Source organism: Xenopus tropicalis, chromosome 3 (assembly GCF_000004195.4).
Source record: "Xenopus tropicalis strain Nigerian chromosome 3, UCB_Xtro_10.0, whole genome shotgun sequence".
Lineage (NCBI taxonomy): Eukaryota > Metazoa > Chordata > Amphibia > Anura > Pipidae > Xenopus > Xenopus tropicalis.
Genome location: NC_030679.2, coordinates 48,679,429 through 48,698,184, shown reverse-complemented (window position 1 = coordinate 48,698,184; position 18,756 = coordinate 48,679,429). Strand labels below are relative to the sequence as shown.

The following is an 18,756-nucleotide window of genomic DNA, read 5'->3' as shown; positions in this document are numbered from 1 at the left end:
ATGAAACCATGTAATAGAGTTTAAAGAGAGCAGGCAGGTTTCTTATAGGAGGATGCTCCTATGTAAGTAAGGTATTTGGTACTATGGCTGATTAATCAGTATCTAATCAAATTCTATATATGCACTTTTTTAATAGCCTAAGCAGGGCTTGACCAATGGTTAGACTTTTAACAGGGCCTTGATCAAAGGTTAGACCTTTGGGGGGGGAAGGGCTGGCAAAAGGTTGCACCTCTAAGTGAGGCTTAAGATAGAAATACATGAAAATCAATGTTCTATAGTAAGGAAAGAGACCCACTAAAAACATATCCCACTGCACTGAAATAGCAAAGGCACAATGGCTAAGGAAGGAGCTAAATGATCTCAATGGCTACATTTGTCAAAACTGAGGGGTCCTGGAATTAATTAGACAGGGACCAAGCAAATGGTGCGTTGTGTTTCAAAACAAGACAATTAGACAATAAATACACACATACCCATCCAAGGGCGTTTTGACAATGCAAGCTGAAAACTGGATATATGACATATTTATTTATAAGCATGTTCTTTCATGCCAATAGACTTGTTACTCATAACCACATGGATTACATATTTTTATTACAAATATTAAAATCCATATCATTTAATTTAGCTTGAATATATTGCAATAATCCCATAGGAATGAATAAAAACGTGAGTGATTTTTTATGTAATAAGCTCACATTCGGATAAATCTGTACCTTAATGTTAAGGGTAAGTGCAGAGGACCTCTTGTTTCTGCTATATCCATATCATTTAATTCAGCAGTGTTATCAGTTTCTGTGCTTTACATTGCTGTGGTCTCTGGCATGGAATGGATCCTTACAAATCTCTTACTTTCTCGTAAGCCCGTCCCATTTCACACTTCCTTACTCTCGTTAAACTAATACGTTTAGAAAGACCTGTCTGTTTTGTATAGTGAAAGTTGGCACCTGAAGGGCTGTGACTAACCCAAGCTTTAGATCTGTGAATGTGACCTATAATTAAACCAGTTCTTCAGTATAATTTAAATCATACATAGTTAAATGTTCACTTCAGTCTGTGCAAAGAATGGGAGCCCTAGGTGATGCTAGCCTGTTCTCCCCCTGGGATTATGTTGTGTTTGCTGCAGTCTTGCTCATCTCTGCAGTTATTGGGATCTATTATGCATTTGCTGGAAGAAGGAAAAACACATCCCAAGAATTCCTGACTGGAGGGAGAAGCATGAGTGCTTTGCCAGTGGCCCTGTCTCTTACTGCCAGCTTCATGTCTGCAGTGACAGTTCTGGGCACTCCTGCTGATGTCTATCGCTTTGGTGCAATATACAGCATGTTTGCCTTTTCTTATGTCTTTGTTGTTATCATCTGTGCAGAGATCTTCCTTCCTGTCTTTTACAGACTGAACATTACAAGTACATATGAGGTATGTATTGTGTTAACAATAGTTGGACACTTGCACTAATGATTTAGATATTTTAAGTCAAATTGTTTGGCTGCTCCAAAAATGGTGCTGAACTTTGTAACGGATTTGTTGTTTCTCTGCTTACCAGTTTTTATCCCACACTGTTTAATATACATATCGTGATACATTTCTTAGAAACTGTAAATATTGTAATATTGTTTGAGGCTAGTACATAAAATTTCGGAAGGCACAATATCTATTTTTATTCAAGGTATAGTGTGGAGTGGTGGTACCTATACCCACAGGGATGATAGCAAATATGGGAAGGGACCGTGGGATGGTGCCTATAGTAACAGTGGAGATAACAGCCTCTGGGAAGGGACTGTGGAATTTGATAAACCCCATGGCAACTTTCCATCTCTGACATTGAACCCCTTGCTTACCTGATATTTATGCAACCAATTTTAGTTAAAATAATACGCAACAGTTTAACACTACCCTTCTCTCTGGCATTCAAAGCTTTATCTGATTTTTGTGCTCAGGGCTGGAGCTAGGGGTAGGTCACTGGGGGCACTAAGCATGTTACTTCTATCTGCCTACCCCCTTTGGGCCTTTCTCTGACTCTGGTACCCAGCTGAGGGAGCAGTGGCCTATATATATATATATATATACAGGTCCTTTTCAAAAAATTAGCATATTGTGATAAAGTTCATTATTTTCTGTAATGTACTGATAAACATTAGACTTTCATATATTTTAGATTCATTACACACAACTGAAGTAGTTCAAGCCTTTTCTTGTTTTAATATTGATGATTGTGGCATACAGCTCATGAAAACCCAAAATTTCTATCTCAAAAAATTAGCATATTTCATCCGCCCAATAAAAGAAAAGTGTTTTTAATACAAAAAAAGTCAACCTTCAAATAATTATGTTCAGTTATGCACTCAATACTTGGTCGGGAATCCTTTTGCAGAAATGACTGCTTCAATGTGGCGTGGCATGGAGGCAATCAGCCTGTGGCACTGCTCAGGTGTTATGGAGGCCCAGGATGCTTCAATAGCGGCCTTAAGCTCATCCAGAGTGTTGGGTCTTGTGTCTCTCAACTTTCTCTTCACAATATCCCACAGATTCTCTATGGGGTTCAGGTCAGGAGAGTTGGCAGGCCAATTGAGCACAGTAATACCATGGTCAGTAAACCATTTACCAGTGGTTTTGGCACTGTGAGCAGGTGCCAGGTCATGCTGAAAAATGAAATCTTCATCTCCATAAAGCTTTTCAGCAGATGGAAGCATGAAGTGCTCCAAAATCTCCTGATAGCTAGCTGCATTGACCCTGCCCTTGATAAAACACAGTGGACCAACACCAGCAGCTGACATGGCACCCCAGACCATCACTGACTGTGGGTACTTGACACTGGACTTCAGGCATTTTGGCATTTCCCTCTCCCCAGTCTTCCTCCAGACTCTGGCACCTTGATTTCCGAATGACATACCTTGGACCACTGAGCAACAGTCCAGTGCTGCTTCTCTGTAGCCCAGGTCAGGCGCTTCTGCCGCTGTTTCTGGTTCAAAAGTGGCTTGACCTGGGGAATGCAGCACCTGTAGCCCATTTCCTGCACGCGCCTGTACACGGTGGCTCTGGATGTTTCTACTCCAGACTCAGTCCACTGCTTCCGCAGGTCCCCCAAGGTCAGGAATCGGTCCTTCTCCACAATCTTCCTCAGGGCCCAGTCACCTCTTCTCGTTGTGCAGCGTTTTCTGCCACACTTTTTCCTTCCCACAGACTTCCCACTGAGGTGCCTTGATACAGCACTCTGGGAACAGCCTATTTGTTCAGAAATTTCTTTTTGTGTCTTACCCTCTTGCTTGAGGGTGTCAATGATGGCCTTCTGGACAGCAGTCAGGTCGGCAGTCTTACCCATGATTGCGGTTTTGAGTAATGAACCAGGCTGGGAGTTTTTAAAAGCCTCAGGAATCTTTTGCAGGTTTTTAGAGTTAATTTGTTGATTCAGATGATTAGGTTAATAGCTCATTTAGAGAACCTTTTCATGATATGCTAATTTTTTGAGATAGGAATTTTGGGTTTTCATGAGCTGTATGCCACAATCATCAATATTAAAACAAGAAAAGGCTTGAACTACTTCAGTTGTGTGTAATATCTAAAATATATGAAAGTCTAATGTTTATCAGTACATTACAGAAAATAATGAACTTTATCACAATATGCTAATTTTTTGAAAAGGACCTGTATATGATTAACTATATGTCATTTTCTTACTCCTATTAAAAATAAAGTACTTACTGCAATTTATTTACTGATTACAGTATTTAGAACTTCGCTTTAATAAATGTGTGCGGATCCTGGGAACAGTCATTTTTATTATAGAAATGGTACGTAGTAAATTATTATTTGTGTATTATTGTAAAGTTATTAAGTGCTTGTTGTTGCATTACAGTATTTAAACCTTTTAATTAGTTTTAATTCATTTTTGTGGTTCCTTTAATACAGTGCAATAACGACTGCAATATATACCCACAGTGGGGTATTTATAAAGCTAAAAAAACAATTGTCTGCTGTTATTTATACACTTATTCTCTTTATAAAACACAACACAATTAATATAGTGAGAAGTGGCTGGGAAGCCATAAATAGAAAACTATTCTATAGAAATCCATGTAGGTAGTACAATTTATTCATACATTTGAATAAGGGATGTATTGTAAGTTCTTAATTAGTATTATTATACTAACTACACCAGTTTTAACAGAAATGTCAAATTTTGGCAAAAATTCCAGCATTATTCTGATGCATTCAGTTTTTTAAAAGTGCAACCTCAGCCTCTACATTCAGAATGTATGCTAAAATGGATATTTGCAATTAAACACTTCAGCCTAATACTTAGGTATTTCATTTTTTTACCAAATTTTACACTTTTCTAGTGTAAAATGAAAGACACGGCTTTATAAATATCCCCCTTTTTGGCACTTGCTGATTGGTTCAGTGAGAAGCCCACAATAGCTTCTAAACTGATAATAGGCCACTCTGAATGGAGACAAATATAAAATAAGTGGTAGGTTTAAAAAAACATAGAGAAGACACATTTGGGCAGATCTGGACCAGTATTCAAAATAGGCCCTGGCATTAGGATCAACAACCTGTCTAGTTCCAAAATTAGGAAAACCAGACAGGACACTGGAGTAAATGACATGGTGATCAGTGGGGGCAAAAATGGCAGTTTTATGTAATATAGGGTAGCATAGGGCAGTGAAACTAGCTGCTGCAGCTTTTTCACCAGGATGTCTGGTGCGTTAGTTTCAACCCAGTTGTTCATTTTACACATTTTTCTGTGGTGTCAGCATTTTCTGCATGAATCTATAACCTTAATTGGAATTTGATAATGATGTATGAAACGGTTATCACTTATAATGGCTTGTCACCAAGAACACTACAATTAAACAGCAAATCTTGTAATGGGCCCTGGAGCTTTTACTCCAATATATCATCAAAAGAATCACACAACTTCTCCCTTCCACAGTGCAAAATGGATCAACCAACTTCTCTCTCTTAGAACCCTAACTTTACAGTACATCAAGCCAAGTACACTATAAAGATAAAATCACACAGCTTCCTAGCACATAATGAACTGTGCAGCTGCCCCATGATAAACCATACTGCATGGAAATGTGCAGTGATGCAGATATGTCATGCTTGCAAAAGTTTGGAAAAGATGACTGATAAAAAAAACCACATTTCTTTCAGGTTTTATATACTGGTATTGTGATCTATGCTCCTGCACTTGCACTGAATCAAGGTTGGTAACAAGGACTGGTCTGTTCTATTTAGAATGATTTTATTATATTATAGGAGTGGATTTTGGCATTTGGCATTAAGGGTAATTTTTATATACTGTATATATATATATATATATACAGTATATATACAGTATGTGTGTTATTTAAATTAATACAATTTATTTAATTTTTGACATATTTTAAGGCTTGATTAGTACAGAGGACAACCCTAACTACTGGGGCAATATGCATAATAAGAGAAATTCTGAATAACTGCAAAAAAAAGTCTGTATACATTTGGACACAGATTTATAAAGATATATATATAGGGATATGGTTATCAACATACAAAGATATTTAAAAAGCCTAACAATTAAAACCCTTTAGGTCAAGGTGTGACAGTAGTTTTAGTTTTGCTGCTTTTCTAAAAAAATTATTTTATTAATTTTGCTATTTTAGTTTCAGGATTTAACCTGTGGGGAGCCATGACAGCTACAGGGCTGGTCTGCACTTTCTACTGTACTCTGGTAGGTTCATTTGCCTGCAGCTTTGGCTTTCCTTATAGTCTGCTCTTCCCCAGGTAACACATTGGTTGCTTGATGTGCAAATTGACTTCAAGTGTTGATAGCTAACATTACAGAACATGGATACATAAATACCTGAAAAGAGCTACTGGGATGATAGATATTACTTGGAAATGTTTTCGCCTTGCATTTATCCAGTTCTCAGTAATCATTGTTGCAGCGCCGCTCCTGTAATTATTTCATGCTGCTGTTCAGCAGTGTCTTATGGGATATTTTAAGTTAATTTTTATCTTTTTTTCAGCTATGTGGTTTTTATTATCTTATATGTATACAGCATTTCATCATTCACCCTCTTCTCCTCAGTCCCTCAACAGTCTCCTCCAGGCCTTCTTCACACTGCCCTGTGCTGGTTTTCATCTTACCTCTCAGATCACTCCTTTAGGGGCTGATTTACTAACCCACGAACGGGTCGAAATGAGTTCGATTGCGTTTTTTTCGTAAAGATCGGTATTTTGCGATTTTTTCGTATGTTTTGCGATTTTTTCGGCGTCTTTACGAATTTTTCGTTACCAATACGATTTTTGCGTAAAAACGCGAGTTTTTCGTAGCCTTTACGAAAGTTGCGTAAAATCTTGCGATTTTTCCGTAGCGTTAAAACTTACGTGAAAAGTTGCGCCTTTTTCGTAGCGTTAAAACTTAAAAGGTGCGAAGTTTCGCGTAAGTTTTAACGCTACGAAAAAAGCACAACTTTTTGCGCAAGTTTTAACGCTACGGAAAAATCGCAAGATTTTACGCAACTTTCGTAATGGCTACGAAAAACTCGCGTTTTTACGCAAAAATCGTATTGGTAACGAAAAATTCGTAAAGACGCCGAAAAAATCGCAAAACATACGAAAAAGTCGCAAAATGTTCGTTTTCAAGTCGGAACTTTTCCCATTCGGGTCGGATTCGTGGGTTAGTAAATCAGCCCCTTAGTGTCTCTTACACTGGAGCATTATCTTCTCCCTTGCCTCTTTCTGTTGAGGTTCTTCACGGCTCTGCCCTGGGCCCCTTATTATTTTCTCTCTACACTTCCTCCCTTGGCAAACTATTTAATTCATATAGTTCCCAATACCACCTCTACGCTGATGATACTCAGATCTATCTTGAGAACCGCTACTCTACCTGTACAACTAAAATGAGTGTGAGCTCTGGAAATTGTGTTTTCGTTGGCACATAAAGAGTAAACCCAACCTTTGCCTGTAGTCTGCTTATTTTATTTTTATTATACTCAACATTTCATTTTTTTATATAATTGCGGTAAATATTAACATTGCAAATACTTATGAAACCGTGCTGGGAAATATGAGCTCACACTGTACCAAGGTTTAAACTTTATTCTTTGTATTTATTTATACTTAGGAAGCAGACATAAGAGGTTCTGTTGCAGTCATTTTTAATTATGTTAAAAGTCTTCAAGCAGGCAGGTGCATGTCAACAGCCACCTGATCTCCTCCTGTTATTTGCTTTAACTGATATTTGCCATTCTCCAAAATGCTTTATTTCACAATTCTCTTTTTCAGAGGTTGAGAACCACTGTACAAACCCATTCAGTAGTAATTAACTGGATTGGATTTCTGTGTAAACATTGGTTCTTAAATCTTTATAAAAATCCTCTCCTGTTTGGTGGGAGCCTGCCACTACTGGCACCACCTTTTTTGAAAAATGGCCTTCCTATCTCTTCTTCTTCATCAATAATATTTTAATATTATTTAATATTTTTATGAATGTGGTAGTTGTAATTCCTATTTACTACTGTATATCTTTCCCTGTAGGGCGGCATAAAAGCTGTAATATGGACAGATGTGTTCCAGATAGTGATAATGGTGGCAGGTTTTATTGCCGTTATTATCCGAGGAGTGGTTGTTCAAGGAGGAATACAGACAATAATAAATGATTCCTACTATGGAGGGAGATTAAATTTCTGGGAGTAAGTATAAAACACATCTAGGCATGCTGGAAAATACAGCCATTTTTCATGCACAATTCCTCTATGGTAATTTGTTCTATGAATATAAATTTAGATTTTGAGCTGCATGAATGCTGCCTAATAATGGAATTTTTTCTTGTCATGCTTCATTTATTTTCACTGTTATATGAACATTTAATTTCTGAATTAGAACTTCTAATTTGTACATAAAGCAATGTAATTATATATATGCTTATAAATGTTGTACTGGTAATGTATAGTATTAGTGTATTCATCTAACTTGTGTTTTCTTATTGGCATAAACTACAAGAACAGAAATCTTGCCCTGTTATAAGCTTGGGATATAGGATCATTATCAGAGCAATAATCTTGTGAGGACCGTGGCATGCCAATGTAACTATTTCCTGCCCTGCTCAACATTTCATTGCTTCCTATTTAAAGAACAATGTGTAATGATCTCTGGCAGTTAGTAGCATTCATGTGTCTCTGTTACTGCTTTACTCCAACCTCTAGAACTAGTGTGAAGAGATCCCTGATCCTGACAGCAGTCCAGAGGGGTCCCCAACTATCACCACCACCATTTGCCATATAAAAAACTTTCCCAATACATACAAAACAATATAATAGGGATGCTGGTCTGTCTATAATAATATTCTTAAAGAAAGGCAGAATAAAACAAGCAATTTACTGATAACCTGATGCCTTTAAAGAATAACACTATAAAGTGAGGTCAAGTATTTCATAAAGAAAGAGAGAGAGATAATTTTAGCCTGGAATTAATTGTAAAGACTGCTGTAGATTATGCATGAAACCCTTTATTCAGTAATTGGCCTAAACTCAGCTCTTCATTGATTTGATGCACCATTACACATTACAGCATAGGTGACTCTATCGGCAGAGTCTAAACTTTTATTTTAAGCTGTACAAGTTAACATTTACAGTGCTCAATTTGCCTTTAAAAAGGCGGGCGTTCCTGAGGGGGGCAGAGAATGGGGGCGGCCCCCAGCAGGGTGAGCTTACATATTTGGGGCAAAGTTAGTACTAACACCTCTCCTTCTTTTTGTGTACAAATAATGGCTTTTTATTGTTTCTAGCAGCTGTCAACTCCGTAATGTGGGTTAGACCAAGCGCTGGCACAAAGGTGCTTCTAGCAGTATGTCAGTGCTACAGTGTGGGTTAGAATGAGCTTGTTTTGTGTACAAGGTAACATTTATGTGTTTATTTTTATGCCCTATGCAGTTTTGATCCTCAACCTTTGAGAAGACATACATTTTGGACAATCGTCATTGGGGGAACATTTTTATGGGTTGGAATCTATGGTGTTAATCAGTCTCAAGTACAAAGATATATCTCCTGTAAAACTAAAGGCCAAGCAAAACTGTAAGTTTTACATGACTAATTAGTTAGATAGAATGGCTTTACAATGCATCCTTGGTGTTGCTGGACTATAGCTCTCATAATACCTTGCAATATACTGTCACTATGGCTTGTGTCACCAATACTGTCTCTCACAGCTCCCTGTATATAAACCTTATCGGATTAATGATTATTTTGGCCTGTGCTGTCCTGTGTGGCCTTATTCTGTATTCGGTATATAAAGACTGCGATCCATGGACATCACAGATTATATCAGCTCCAGATCAGGTGATTAATAAAAGAAAAGCTGCTTTCTGAAATGTCTATGAAGATTCTCATTCATCCAGGTCATCAGGTCATGATATACAGTATCTAGTAGAATTAAGTCTAAAACAACTGGAGTTTTTCTTGAAAACGTTTCACCACTTATCCAAGTGGCGGTATTTAAACCCTTGAGGGTAGTACAGTCACAGACATCCAATCCAATGTATAAGTTCAATGAAACCATTGTGATTGGATGTCTGTGACTGTACTACCATCAAGGGTTTAAATACCGGGGAATTCCCTACCAGTCATTTGAACTGAAGAAGCCAAACTCAGAAAAGTCCAGTTGTTTTAGACTTAATTCTACTAGATACTGCTTTCTGAAATGTTTATTTCACAGCTCGCACAGCACACAAAATGCACAATTACCCTGTCACTTAGCCATAACTATTGGCACAAAATAATTATTTCAATAATCTTTGTTTTATAGCCATAACTACATTAAACCTGAGACAGGAGAAGATAAAGTTGTAGTCATAATGGAGCTCTGCAGAGTGATCAATATTGACACTCGATTGTGCAAGGCTCACACATTAAAACAATGGACAATAGAACCTTATGTTCAGATTATTTGATACTTGCTTGGACTGTCATGTTGCACAACAAAAATACTAGTGCAGAAAGTCCGGCTGGGGAAAATGTTACCAAACCAGGTTGCTTTAAAGCAGGGATCCCCAACCTTTTATACTGATGAGCCACATTTAAATGGAAAAAGTGTTGGTGAGCAACACAAGCATGAAAAATGTTCCTGGAGGTGCTAATAAGAGCTTTAAAGGAACAGTAACACCAAAAAATGAAAGTGTATTAAAGTAACTAAAATATAATGTGCTGCTGCCCTGCACTGGTAAAAGTTGTGTGTTTAATTCAGAAAGTCTACTATAATTTATATAAATGAGTTGCTATGTAGCCATGGGGGCGGCCATTCAAAGGAGAAAAGGCACAGGCACATTGCAGATAACAGATAAACACTATTGTATTCTACAGAGCTTATCTGTTATCTGCTATGTAACCTGTGCCTTTTCTCCTTTTTTCCAGCTTGAATGGCTGCCCCCGTGGCTACACAGCAGTTTATTATATAAATTATAGTAGTGTTACTGTAGCAAACACACCAGTTTTACCAGTGCAGGGCAACAGTGCATTATATTTTTATTACTTTAAAGCGCTTTAATTTTTTAGTGTTACTGTTCCTTTAATTGGCTCCTTAATAGCCCCTATGTGGAGTGGCAGCATACGGGAGGCTCTGTTTGGCATTATACTTGGTTTTTGTGCAACCATACTTGCCTCCTAACCAGAAATTCAAAAATAAGCACCTGCTTTGAGGCCACTGGGAGCAACATCCAAGGGGTTGGGGAGCAACATATTGCCCCTGAGCCACTGGTTGGGGATCACTGCTTTAAAGGAACACAAGCGTAACTTTAGATACAAGGGACTTCTCCAGTGAGAATCATGCCTGCGTCAGTAGTATCATTATTATATAGCATTGGGGGAATTCTGTGCAAAATACATTGCATGTTTCCCATTTTGTTTTACAGCTTATGCCATACCTTGTGCTAGATATTCTTCAGGGCTATCCAGGAGTACCAGGCCTGTTTGTAGCATGTGCTTACAGTGGCACACTAAGGTGACATCTCACGCACTATTCTATTTCTGTAACATTTCCCTATCCTATACACTGCCAGCCAAGTGTCTGAATACTGGAAGGCATCGTTATCAAAATTCCAGTTTGTGGATTTTTGAGTTGAAAACTCACCTAATTTAAATGTGTGCTTATTTATTGAAAACTCAAACCTCTAAAACTTGACCAACTAAAAAATGCAAAATCACTTTCCACTCTGATTTTTTGCATTCAGGTTTTTATGCATAATAAATCTTGAACATTCAATTTTTGATAACTGTAATTCAAGTTTTTACATAAAAAGTAGTGGAAAAAACTTAAATTGAAATGCCCCTTGGAGTTTCATATGCTTTATTGTAGGTTTAGCATTTATGAGAGCCTTGTGCAAAGCAGAAGGTTACAGAATCGCTATTTATTTTTTTAAAATGGTTTAAAAAACAACAACCAATGCAAGCAAGTCTTCTTGGACTTATCCAAATAGCCACTGTTTGCAGTGATCACAGCAGAGCAAACTCTGAGCACCACGTAGAGAGTAAAGACTTAAGGTATATGTCCAGCAGGTCACTCTTGACCTATCTATCCATTGTATTGCTTTTAACTCTGTGTTTTATTTATCAGTACTGTATCATCCAGTATCAACGCATTAGCTGCTGTTACAGTTGAAGATCTAATTAAGCCTTATACACATCTTTCAGAAAATAAATTATCTTGGATATCAAAAGGAATGAGTAAGTTTCCAGTGTTTTTATTTGCTCTCAAAGAAAGAATCCGAAGTGCAGTTTCTCTTAGACATATAGACAATGGGAGCTATTGGCTGTTTATTCTATACAGGTACTAACGGTAATTGAAAGAAGTGTGGGAGTAAAACACACAGTCCAATCATTGGCTGGTGTAACCCAGCATGAATGTGTGGCCTTGGTTTGTGTGTGAGCATTGGGGCTCATACTAGTTTTCCTATATGGGGTGATCCAGTAGTGCATACTAGTATAAAAGGCTCTACTATGAAATATGCATATGTGCTGATATATTTCAATAGACACCTGCAATATTCAGGGGTTTAGTTTCTCTTTAATCAGTATATAAAATATATACCCCAAAATGAATAATTGTTATTACTTCATAGGTGCACTTTATGGGATACTTTGCATTGCAATGGCAGCTGTAGCATCTTTTATGGGAAGTGTCATACAGGTAAATATGCTGTTGTTTATTCCCGATACTGTATTTCATGATGCATTAATTCTAGAAAATTCTAGGAAAATATGTATAATTTAGTAATGAGGTTTTACTACAATTATTACTATTTGAGAAACTGTGAGACTCGATTCCCCCATGCCTCAGGGAAAATGATTTGTAGAATGACTACATATGAGTCGGGAATCCTACAGATCTCCCCAGCAACAACTGAGCTTGCTATATAGGGATGTAGCGAACCTCAAAAAAAAAAGTTTGCGAACCCGTTCGCGAACTTACGCCAAAAAGTGCAAAAGTTCGCGAACTTTGCGAACCCCATAGACTTCAATGGGAAGGCGAACTTTAAAACCTAGAAAAGCCATTTCTGGCCAGAAAACTGATTTTAAAGTTGTTTAAAGGGTGCCACGACCTGGACAGTGGCATGCAGGAGGGGGATCAAGGGCAAAAATTTCTCTGAAAAATACTTTGTAGACACAGCGTTCAGGGCCGGATTTAACTTTGCGGCGCCCCGAGGCCGCCCCCGCCCCCCCCCCCCCCCCGAGTGCGCATGCGCAATGGCGCGGCGCCCTCTCCCCCTGAGTGCGCATGCGCAATCGCACATTTAAACTCCAATACGGAGCAGTGGGGAGAGGTCCCGACTGCTCCGTATGGGAGCCAAATTTTAAAATTATGTTGCGGCGGGGCGGCATGCCGCCCCTAAACTTGTGCCGCCCTAGGCCCGGGCCTTTGTGGCCTTTCCACAAATCCGGGCCTGACAGCGTTGCATAAAAACGCAAAGGCAGCTGGCAGACCTAGCGGAAATACGCGGCATTTTTTGCTATTTCGCACTATTAGCACCATGGAAACAGGATTTGCTGAAAAACGCCATGTGTGGCTTGTGCGGCGTTTTTAGGCCGAGAAAAAATGCAGCGGAAAAACGCCACGCGAACCCAAATTGCGAACATACATGGAAAGTTCGCAAACTTGCGAACACCCGATGTTCGTGCAAATTAGTTCGCCAGCGAACAGTTCGCTACATCTCTATTGCTATATAGCCATAAACATTTATATACGAGCTTATCTAGTAGTAAATAGGAATGTTTCTTCATTGTCAACAATTACATTTCTTTCTTTTCCCAAAGGCAGCATTATCTATATTTGCCATGGTCGGGGGTCCTCTGCTTGGACTTTTTTCCCTAGGACTGTTTTTCCCTTTTTGCAATTCAGTGGTAAGTTTTACATTCCTCTTAACAAATCTTTTCTTAGACATCTTTTTCTTTAACTTAGACAGAGAGTTCAATCTAAAATCAAGTCCAACCTAAAATCCATATTACCAGTGAATTCTGAAAATAGGAATAAGGAATAGGAATATTCTGAGTTGAGTACACCAATGCTGGGACATTTCATGCTTGAATTTGATTTGTAAAAAATGGTGATGCAAGGAAAGCTGTCGGATACATCATTATTATTATTATTATTATTATTAACATTTATTTATAAAGCGCCAACATATTGGTTGTAGTATTTTCCTGCTTATTGTACTGTCTGTGTTAGCTAATTCTAACTGTATATTTTATTCTTCAGGGTGCAATTGTAGGGCTTCTCTTTGGGTTTTCAATGTCTCTGTGGGCTGGAATTGGTGCCCAAATTTACCCTCCTTTACCAGAGAGAAGTAGGCCTTTACCACTTTCTATAGCAGGCTGCAATTTCAGCACCATGGACACCAACTGGACATCAATGACAACAGAACCCACCATGGCCATGGTAACCAACCTGATACCATTGGACACCAGTGAAAGGTGCATGGCAGCGATTTTGCTTAATTCTGTACAATTTGCATTAAGGCATAGGTCATATATAACACTGAAATGCAATTTGCATGATAAAACATTTTCAGAAATGATATTTTGATGTAAATATTGTAGAACCATTATAAATGGTTTACCCATATCTCCAAATTACTGCAAGGCTATCTTCCACAGAGTCCATGTTAAGTAAATAATTTAAATTTTTCATTTTTCTGTGTAATAGTAAGTCAGTACTTTGTACTTGATGGTAACTATGCTGCATAAATCCACTGTGGTGACAAAACAATCTTATTGGGTTTATTCAATGTTTAATATTTTTTTATTAGCAGACTAAACGTATAGAGATCTAAATTACCTGTCCAATGACAGTGAAGATAAATATTAGGACCAAAGCCATATTATGCACAAAGGTCTCTGTGCTTCACAGGACAACAAAGAGAGGGGTCTACACACTGATTTTAATCTGTACAGTGAATTAAGAAATGTAGAATGCCCTTGGCTCGGAGCATAATAACTAACTGAGCAAGGACACAGGTGGTTTTCAGTTTAAATATGAGCTGAAATCCACTGAAAATTATTTTAACCAGTACCAACCAGTAGTAGTTTCCACAAAAGTCTGCTCGAAATGGCACAGGCCACTTCCAGTATTGGACTGAGAATTAGCTTTAATGTATTTCATTTACAATGGGGGCATTTTGGATATTTATCTAGTTGATTGGCCCAAACTGTACTTGTTGCTGTGTTTGCTGTGTCTGATTTTGTGCACAGTGTAACTGCTCTTCTACTCTAATAAATATGGCTTTTCTCAGGATTTGTATAACAATAGCTTTATATCTCTTTACTTGTTTATTTGCAGGCCTGTACTAGCTGATTATTGGTATTCGCTATCGTATTTGTATTTTAGCACACTAGGAACCATTGTAACCATATTAGTGGGTGTTATAGTCAGTCTAATGTCAGGTATGTACCCTGTTTTACTCACTTAACAATTTAAAGTGAAAAATCTTGTCTTGTCGTTCATATATATATATCATATGCAAATTCCCATCTTGCGGCCATTACTATTATCTATACATATATTAATATATATATATATATATACTTTTTTATATATTTTTTAAACAAAAAAAACACATAAAGTGTAAAACTTCAGAATCTAAAAGATTGTGAGAACATGTAGAAGTCAACGAGAGTCCCAGTCCCAGTTAAACTTTTAACGATTTAGTCTATTTGAGGTTTTTAAAAATCTTTTAGAGCTTTTCCATGCAGAAATTACATTTTTATTTTATTTGGATTTATAACAAATAAGGTTACATTCATGTTTTATTTAAATCTGAGGTTAACTGAAATAGGAAAAAAATTACACAATAGATAAGTGATAAATAAGCCTCCATGAGATTTTGCATGTTGAGCTACTATAAATGCCCTATGCTTGAACACATTGCAATATATGGACAGGGATTGTTGTCCATTTATTGCTATATATTCAAGCTGGCCAACTATGTAAAAGTCATCCCTGGTCTGGCCAGTCCTACACTCACTTTCATCTGATTTATTAAGAATTCTACTGCTTTATTATATTTTTTTAGAGTGACTATGATTTACCTGCAGCTTGCTTGATATAGTTGGCCCCACATTACAAGTAAATGCTCTATATGTAGGGCTTAATGGTTACATCTTTTTTTACAGGCGGGCTAAAACAAAGCATAAATCATGATTACCTCTTTGGAAGACAGGATTTCTCCTGTGACATCTTTTCATGCAGAAAATCAGAAAAAGTAAGCTGAAATGTGTAATATAAACGTGTATATTTCAGACAGGGATAATGTGAGGGCTTAAATGTTATTTACATCCATTAAAGGACGGGGGTTAGTCCTGGGGTTAATTTAGTATGCATGGAACTTCTTTTGGGCCCCTGCTTATCCTGGTGCAGTGCAGAAGTTAATCTGCAGAGGACCTTCCTAACCAGAAGCTTTTTGCATCATTTTCACCTGTACCCCATGATGACTGCAGTACAGTGTTTTGTGTTACCAATGGTGTACAGTACAGCATTGCTAATGGTAAACAAATAAAAAAAATTACACACCCACTGTTTTGCTAAATCCTTTTTGAAGTCTCATAGGAGGACAAACCATAATGGTGTTTCAGTCAGGAAACAGAAATGTATGATGCATAACAAAGTGAGGCAGGTGGTTCACAATCTATGGTCTACAATTTCCACTCATGGGGTGCCTGCAGCAGTAGTGGGGTGACTCAACCTAAAGACCAAATAGCATAAGATTTGGGGATAATTTTTACTCACTTTAGATACACCTGAAAGACTAAAGGTGGCCATACACGTTACAATTACGATCTTTCCTGCATCCATTGGTCGCAGGAAAGATAGTTTGTACCCTCCACTAACGTTCAGGGCTGAATCGTCAGATATAGATGTAGAAACAATAGGAATTTTATCTGACGATTCAGTCTTAAATGCATGCCTTTGCTCAGGCGTCTTTAACGGTGTCCAATCAAAACCTTTCATTCTGCCCGATCGATGAGACAACTGATATCCAAGGCTTTTGCAATATCGTTCACCTTGTCATTTCTTCATACACGCACCGAATATATTGGTGCATGTATAGCCGGCTTAACTAGAAGTTAATATTGAATGAGATTTGGGGCGAATGCTTATTTTCTATACTTGATATTCCTGAAATTAAGAATGAATGTTTTCGTATATTTATAACTGTTATGGCTAAAGGAGGTACAGAACAAGTTTGGTTCTCTTTGGGGCCCATAAAAGTCAAACAACCACTCACTGGTTTAGATTGTACATACTGTAAGAGTGGCCATCTGAGCACAGCTGAAATATTGTTGGTATAAACATCTCCCTATGGAGTTTTAGATGGTTCAAAGGGATTAATTTTTAAATCTCATGTTCAGACTCTATATCATGCAAGTGAACTTGGCTAAAGTATGTTATTTATATTTTTTTTAGGATGCCAAGGATCTGTGGCCAAAACCTAATCCTTACCAAGGTCATGAAAACCCATCATTTGTCAAAGATGATATAAGCCTCTCAGAACTCAAATGAACACATAAAAAGACACTGAAGTATATCATGTGATTGGTTATGAGAAGAATGGGATTATTATTAAGAAACTAAAGCCTTACCCCCGAAACATACAGAATCTAATGTCATTGCCATAAACTGCCACAGGGAAGTGACAATATATGGACAGTGGTGAAATAATGTAGAGCCAAATGAAAGATATTTATGAATAGAGAAAGTTGTGCTCATCACTAAACAATATTAAACCATTACGTTAATATTAGTAAAATATATTTTATACATATTTTAATATTTTAAAAAGTATGTATATCTGTTCAATTTCAGTTCAATTTCAGCTGGCTGTTTTACTGATATGCTAGGGGGCACATTTACTAATCCACGAATCCAAATCACGAATGGGAAAAAATCGGATTGGAAACGAAAATTTCTGAAGATTGCAAATATCACGAAAATGCTTACGAAAAAATCATATTAGTCACGATAATATCGTATTGGCGATCCGAAAGTCACGAAATTTTCGTACCGAACAATTGTAAACAGCGGTAAAACCTTTCCGATTTTTTCGTGCAAACATCCGAAAAAGTCGTGCGGCGTATGAAAAAGTCGTGTGGTGTACGAAAAAGTCGTGTGGACGCCCGAAAAAATCGGTGAAAATACGCTTGGAGCGTTCGCATGAACGCTCGAGTGTTCGTGCTTTTGTAAATGTGCCCCTAAGTGTTGAAAAGGGACCTGTCACGCTAAAAAATAACTCCAAATTTATTTCTATTGTATTTGTCAAGCAAGTAAACTTCACTTACACTATATAAATAGTATACATTTTGTTTCCTTCAGTCTTGGAATTACACAATCACAATAAGCAGGCAGCTGCCATTTTATAGACATTGTTATTAAGGCAAGTTTTGTATCATACCAAAATTATGTTTATGTGATAGAATAGAGGATCAGATGCACATGTCCCATGCACAGGCTACACAATGAGAAGACTTGAATGGTTGCTGCTGTGGGGCCCATAGTCCCCAGAGTGAAAGAATTTATTTACTAAATCCGAGATAAGGAACAGATATTTTACCGCCCAAGAGTGGCTGCATCATGGCGAGATTCTGTGAGTAATAGACCATGAGAAGGTTCCCCCTGATATTGATGCAGAAAGTGAAAGGCCATAGAAGGTTGTTCTGTCTGACATTTCTGATGACACAAATGACTTAACTACCCATGGTGATGCCACTATCCTGAAGAATGTACCACTGAAAAAAAAATTGTTAGATTCGCCATTTGAACAGAGTCAAGGAAAACAATGTCCATCCTGGTTGAGTTGCCATTGCTTGGAAGGCCGGCTGGAAAGCCCTGAGATTGTGAATGTGCTGGGACAACTGACTGACCAACTGACTCAGCTGGAATGGAAATTTAAAGAGACAAAGTGTTTTCAGGCACAAATTCTGTAGCCTCGGGTTAAGAGCCCTATGAAAATTGGAGAGACTCCACTGTTGTGTCCGTAAGACACTGGACTGGCCCCAAGGCAACAATGAGAAGGTAGATCCTTAAGAGTCTTTACAGTTCTGCTATGGACATTGTTATATCCTACCTAGTTAGTCACCCAGATGTAACCTCAGGTGACCTAACTGAAGTTCTGGAGGTAATGTTTGGCCCTAAAGAGAGTACTACAGCGATGCTTCATCACTTCTACTCTACATTCCAGAAAGAGAAGGAAGATTTGTTTGTTTATCTTGTGAGGTTGGAGCAAGG

At 37.8% G+C, this 18,756-nt stretch overlaps 1 protein-coding gene across 1 annotated transcript; it reads left to right on the top strand.

The window, feature by feature from the left end:
* The first annotated feature begins 1,034 nt into the window (after positions 1-1,034).
* On the top strand, positions 1,035-17,271 carry LOC100488353 (sodium-coupled monocarboxylate transporter 1). Its single transcript, XM_002936840.3, has 15 exons — positions 1,035-1,416; positions 3,723-3,788; positions 5,158-5,209; positions 5,649-5,716; positions 7,528-7,682; positions 8,922-9,062; positions 9,197-9,326; positions 10,895-10,983; positions 11,596-11,705; positions 12,101-12,168; positions 13,293-13,379; positions 13,735-13,949; positions 14,815-14,918; positions 15,648-15,736; positions 16,939-17,271. The coding sequence occupies exons 1-15, from the start codon at positions 1,066-1,068 to the stop codon at positions 17,032-17,034; spliced, it is 1,821 nt and encodes a 606-aa protein (XP_002936886.2). The 5' UTR covers positions 1,035-1,065; the 3' UTR covers positions 17,035-17,271.
* The last annotated feature ends 1,485 nt before the right edge of the window (positions 17,272-18,756 follow it).

What these genes read in the sequence shown, in the direction of transcription:
- LOC100488353 (XM_002936840.3), top strand. Translation starts at nt 1,066, where the DNA reads ATGGGAGCCCTAGGTGATGCTAGCCTGTTCTCCCCCTGGGATTATGTT. An exon ending in CCATTGGACACCAGTGAAAG is followed by an intron (nt 13,950 to 14,814) that starts GTGCATGGCAGC and finishes GTTTATTTGCAG; the next exon opens with GCCTGTACTAGCTGATTATT. An exon ending in CATGCAGAAAATCAGAAAAA is followed by an intron (nt 15,737 to 16,938) that starts GTAAGCTGAAAT and finishes TATTTTTTTTAG; the next exon opens with GATGCCAAGGATCTGTGGCC.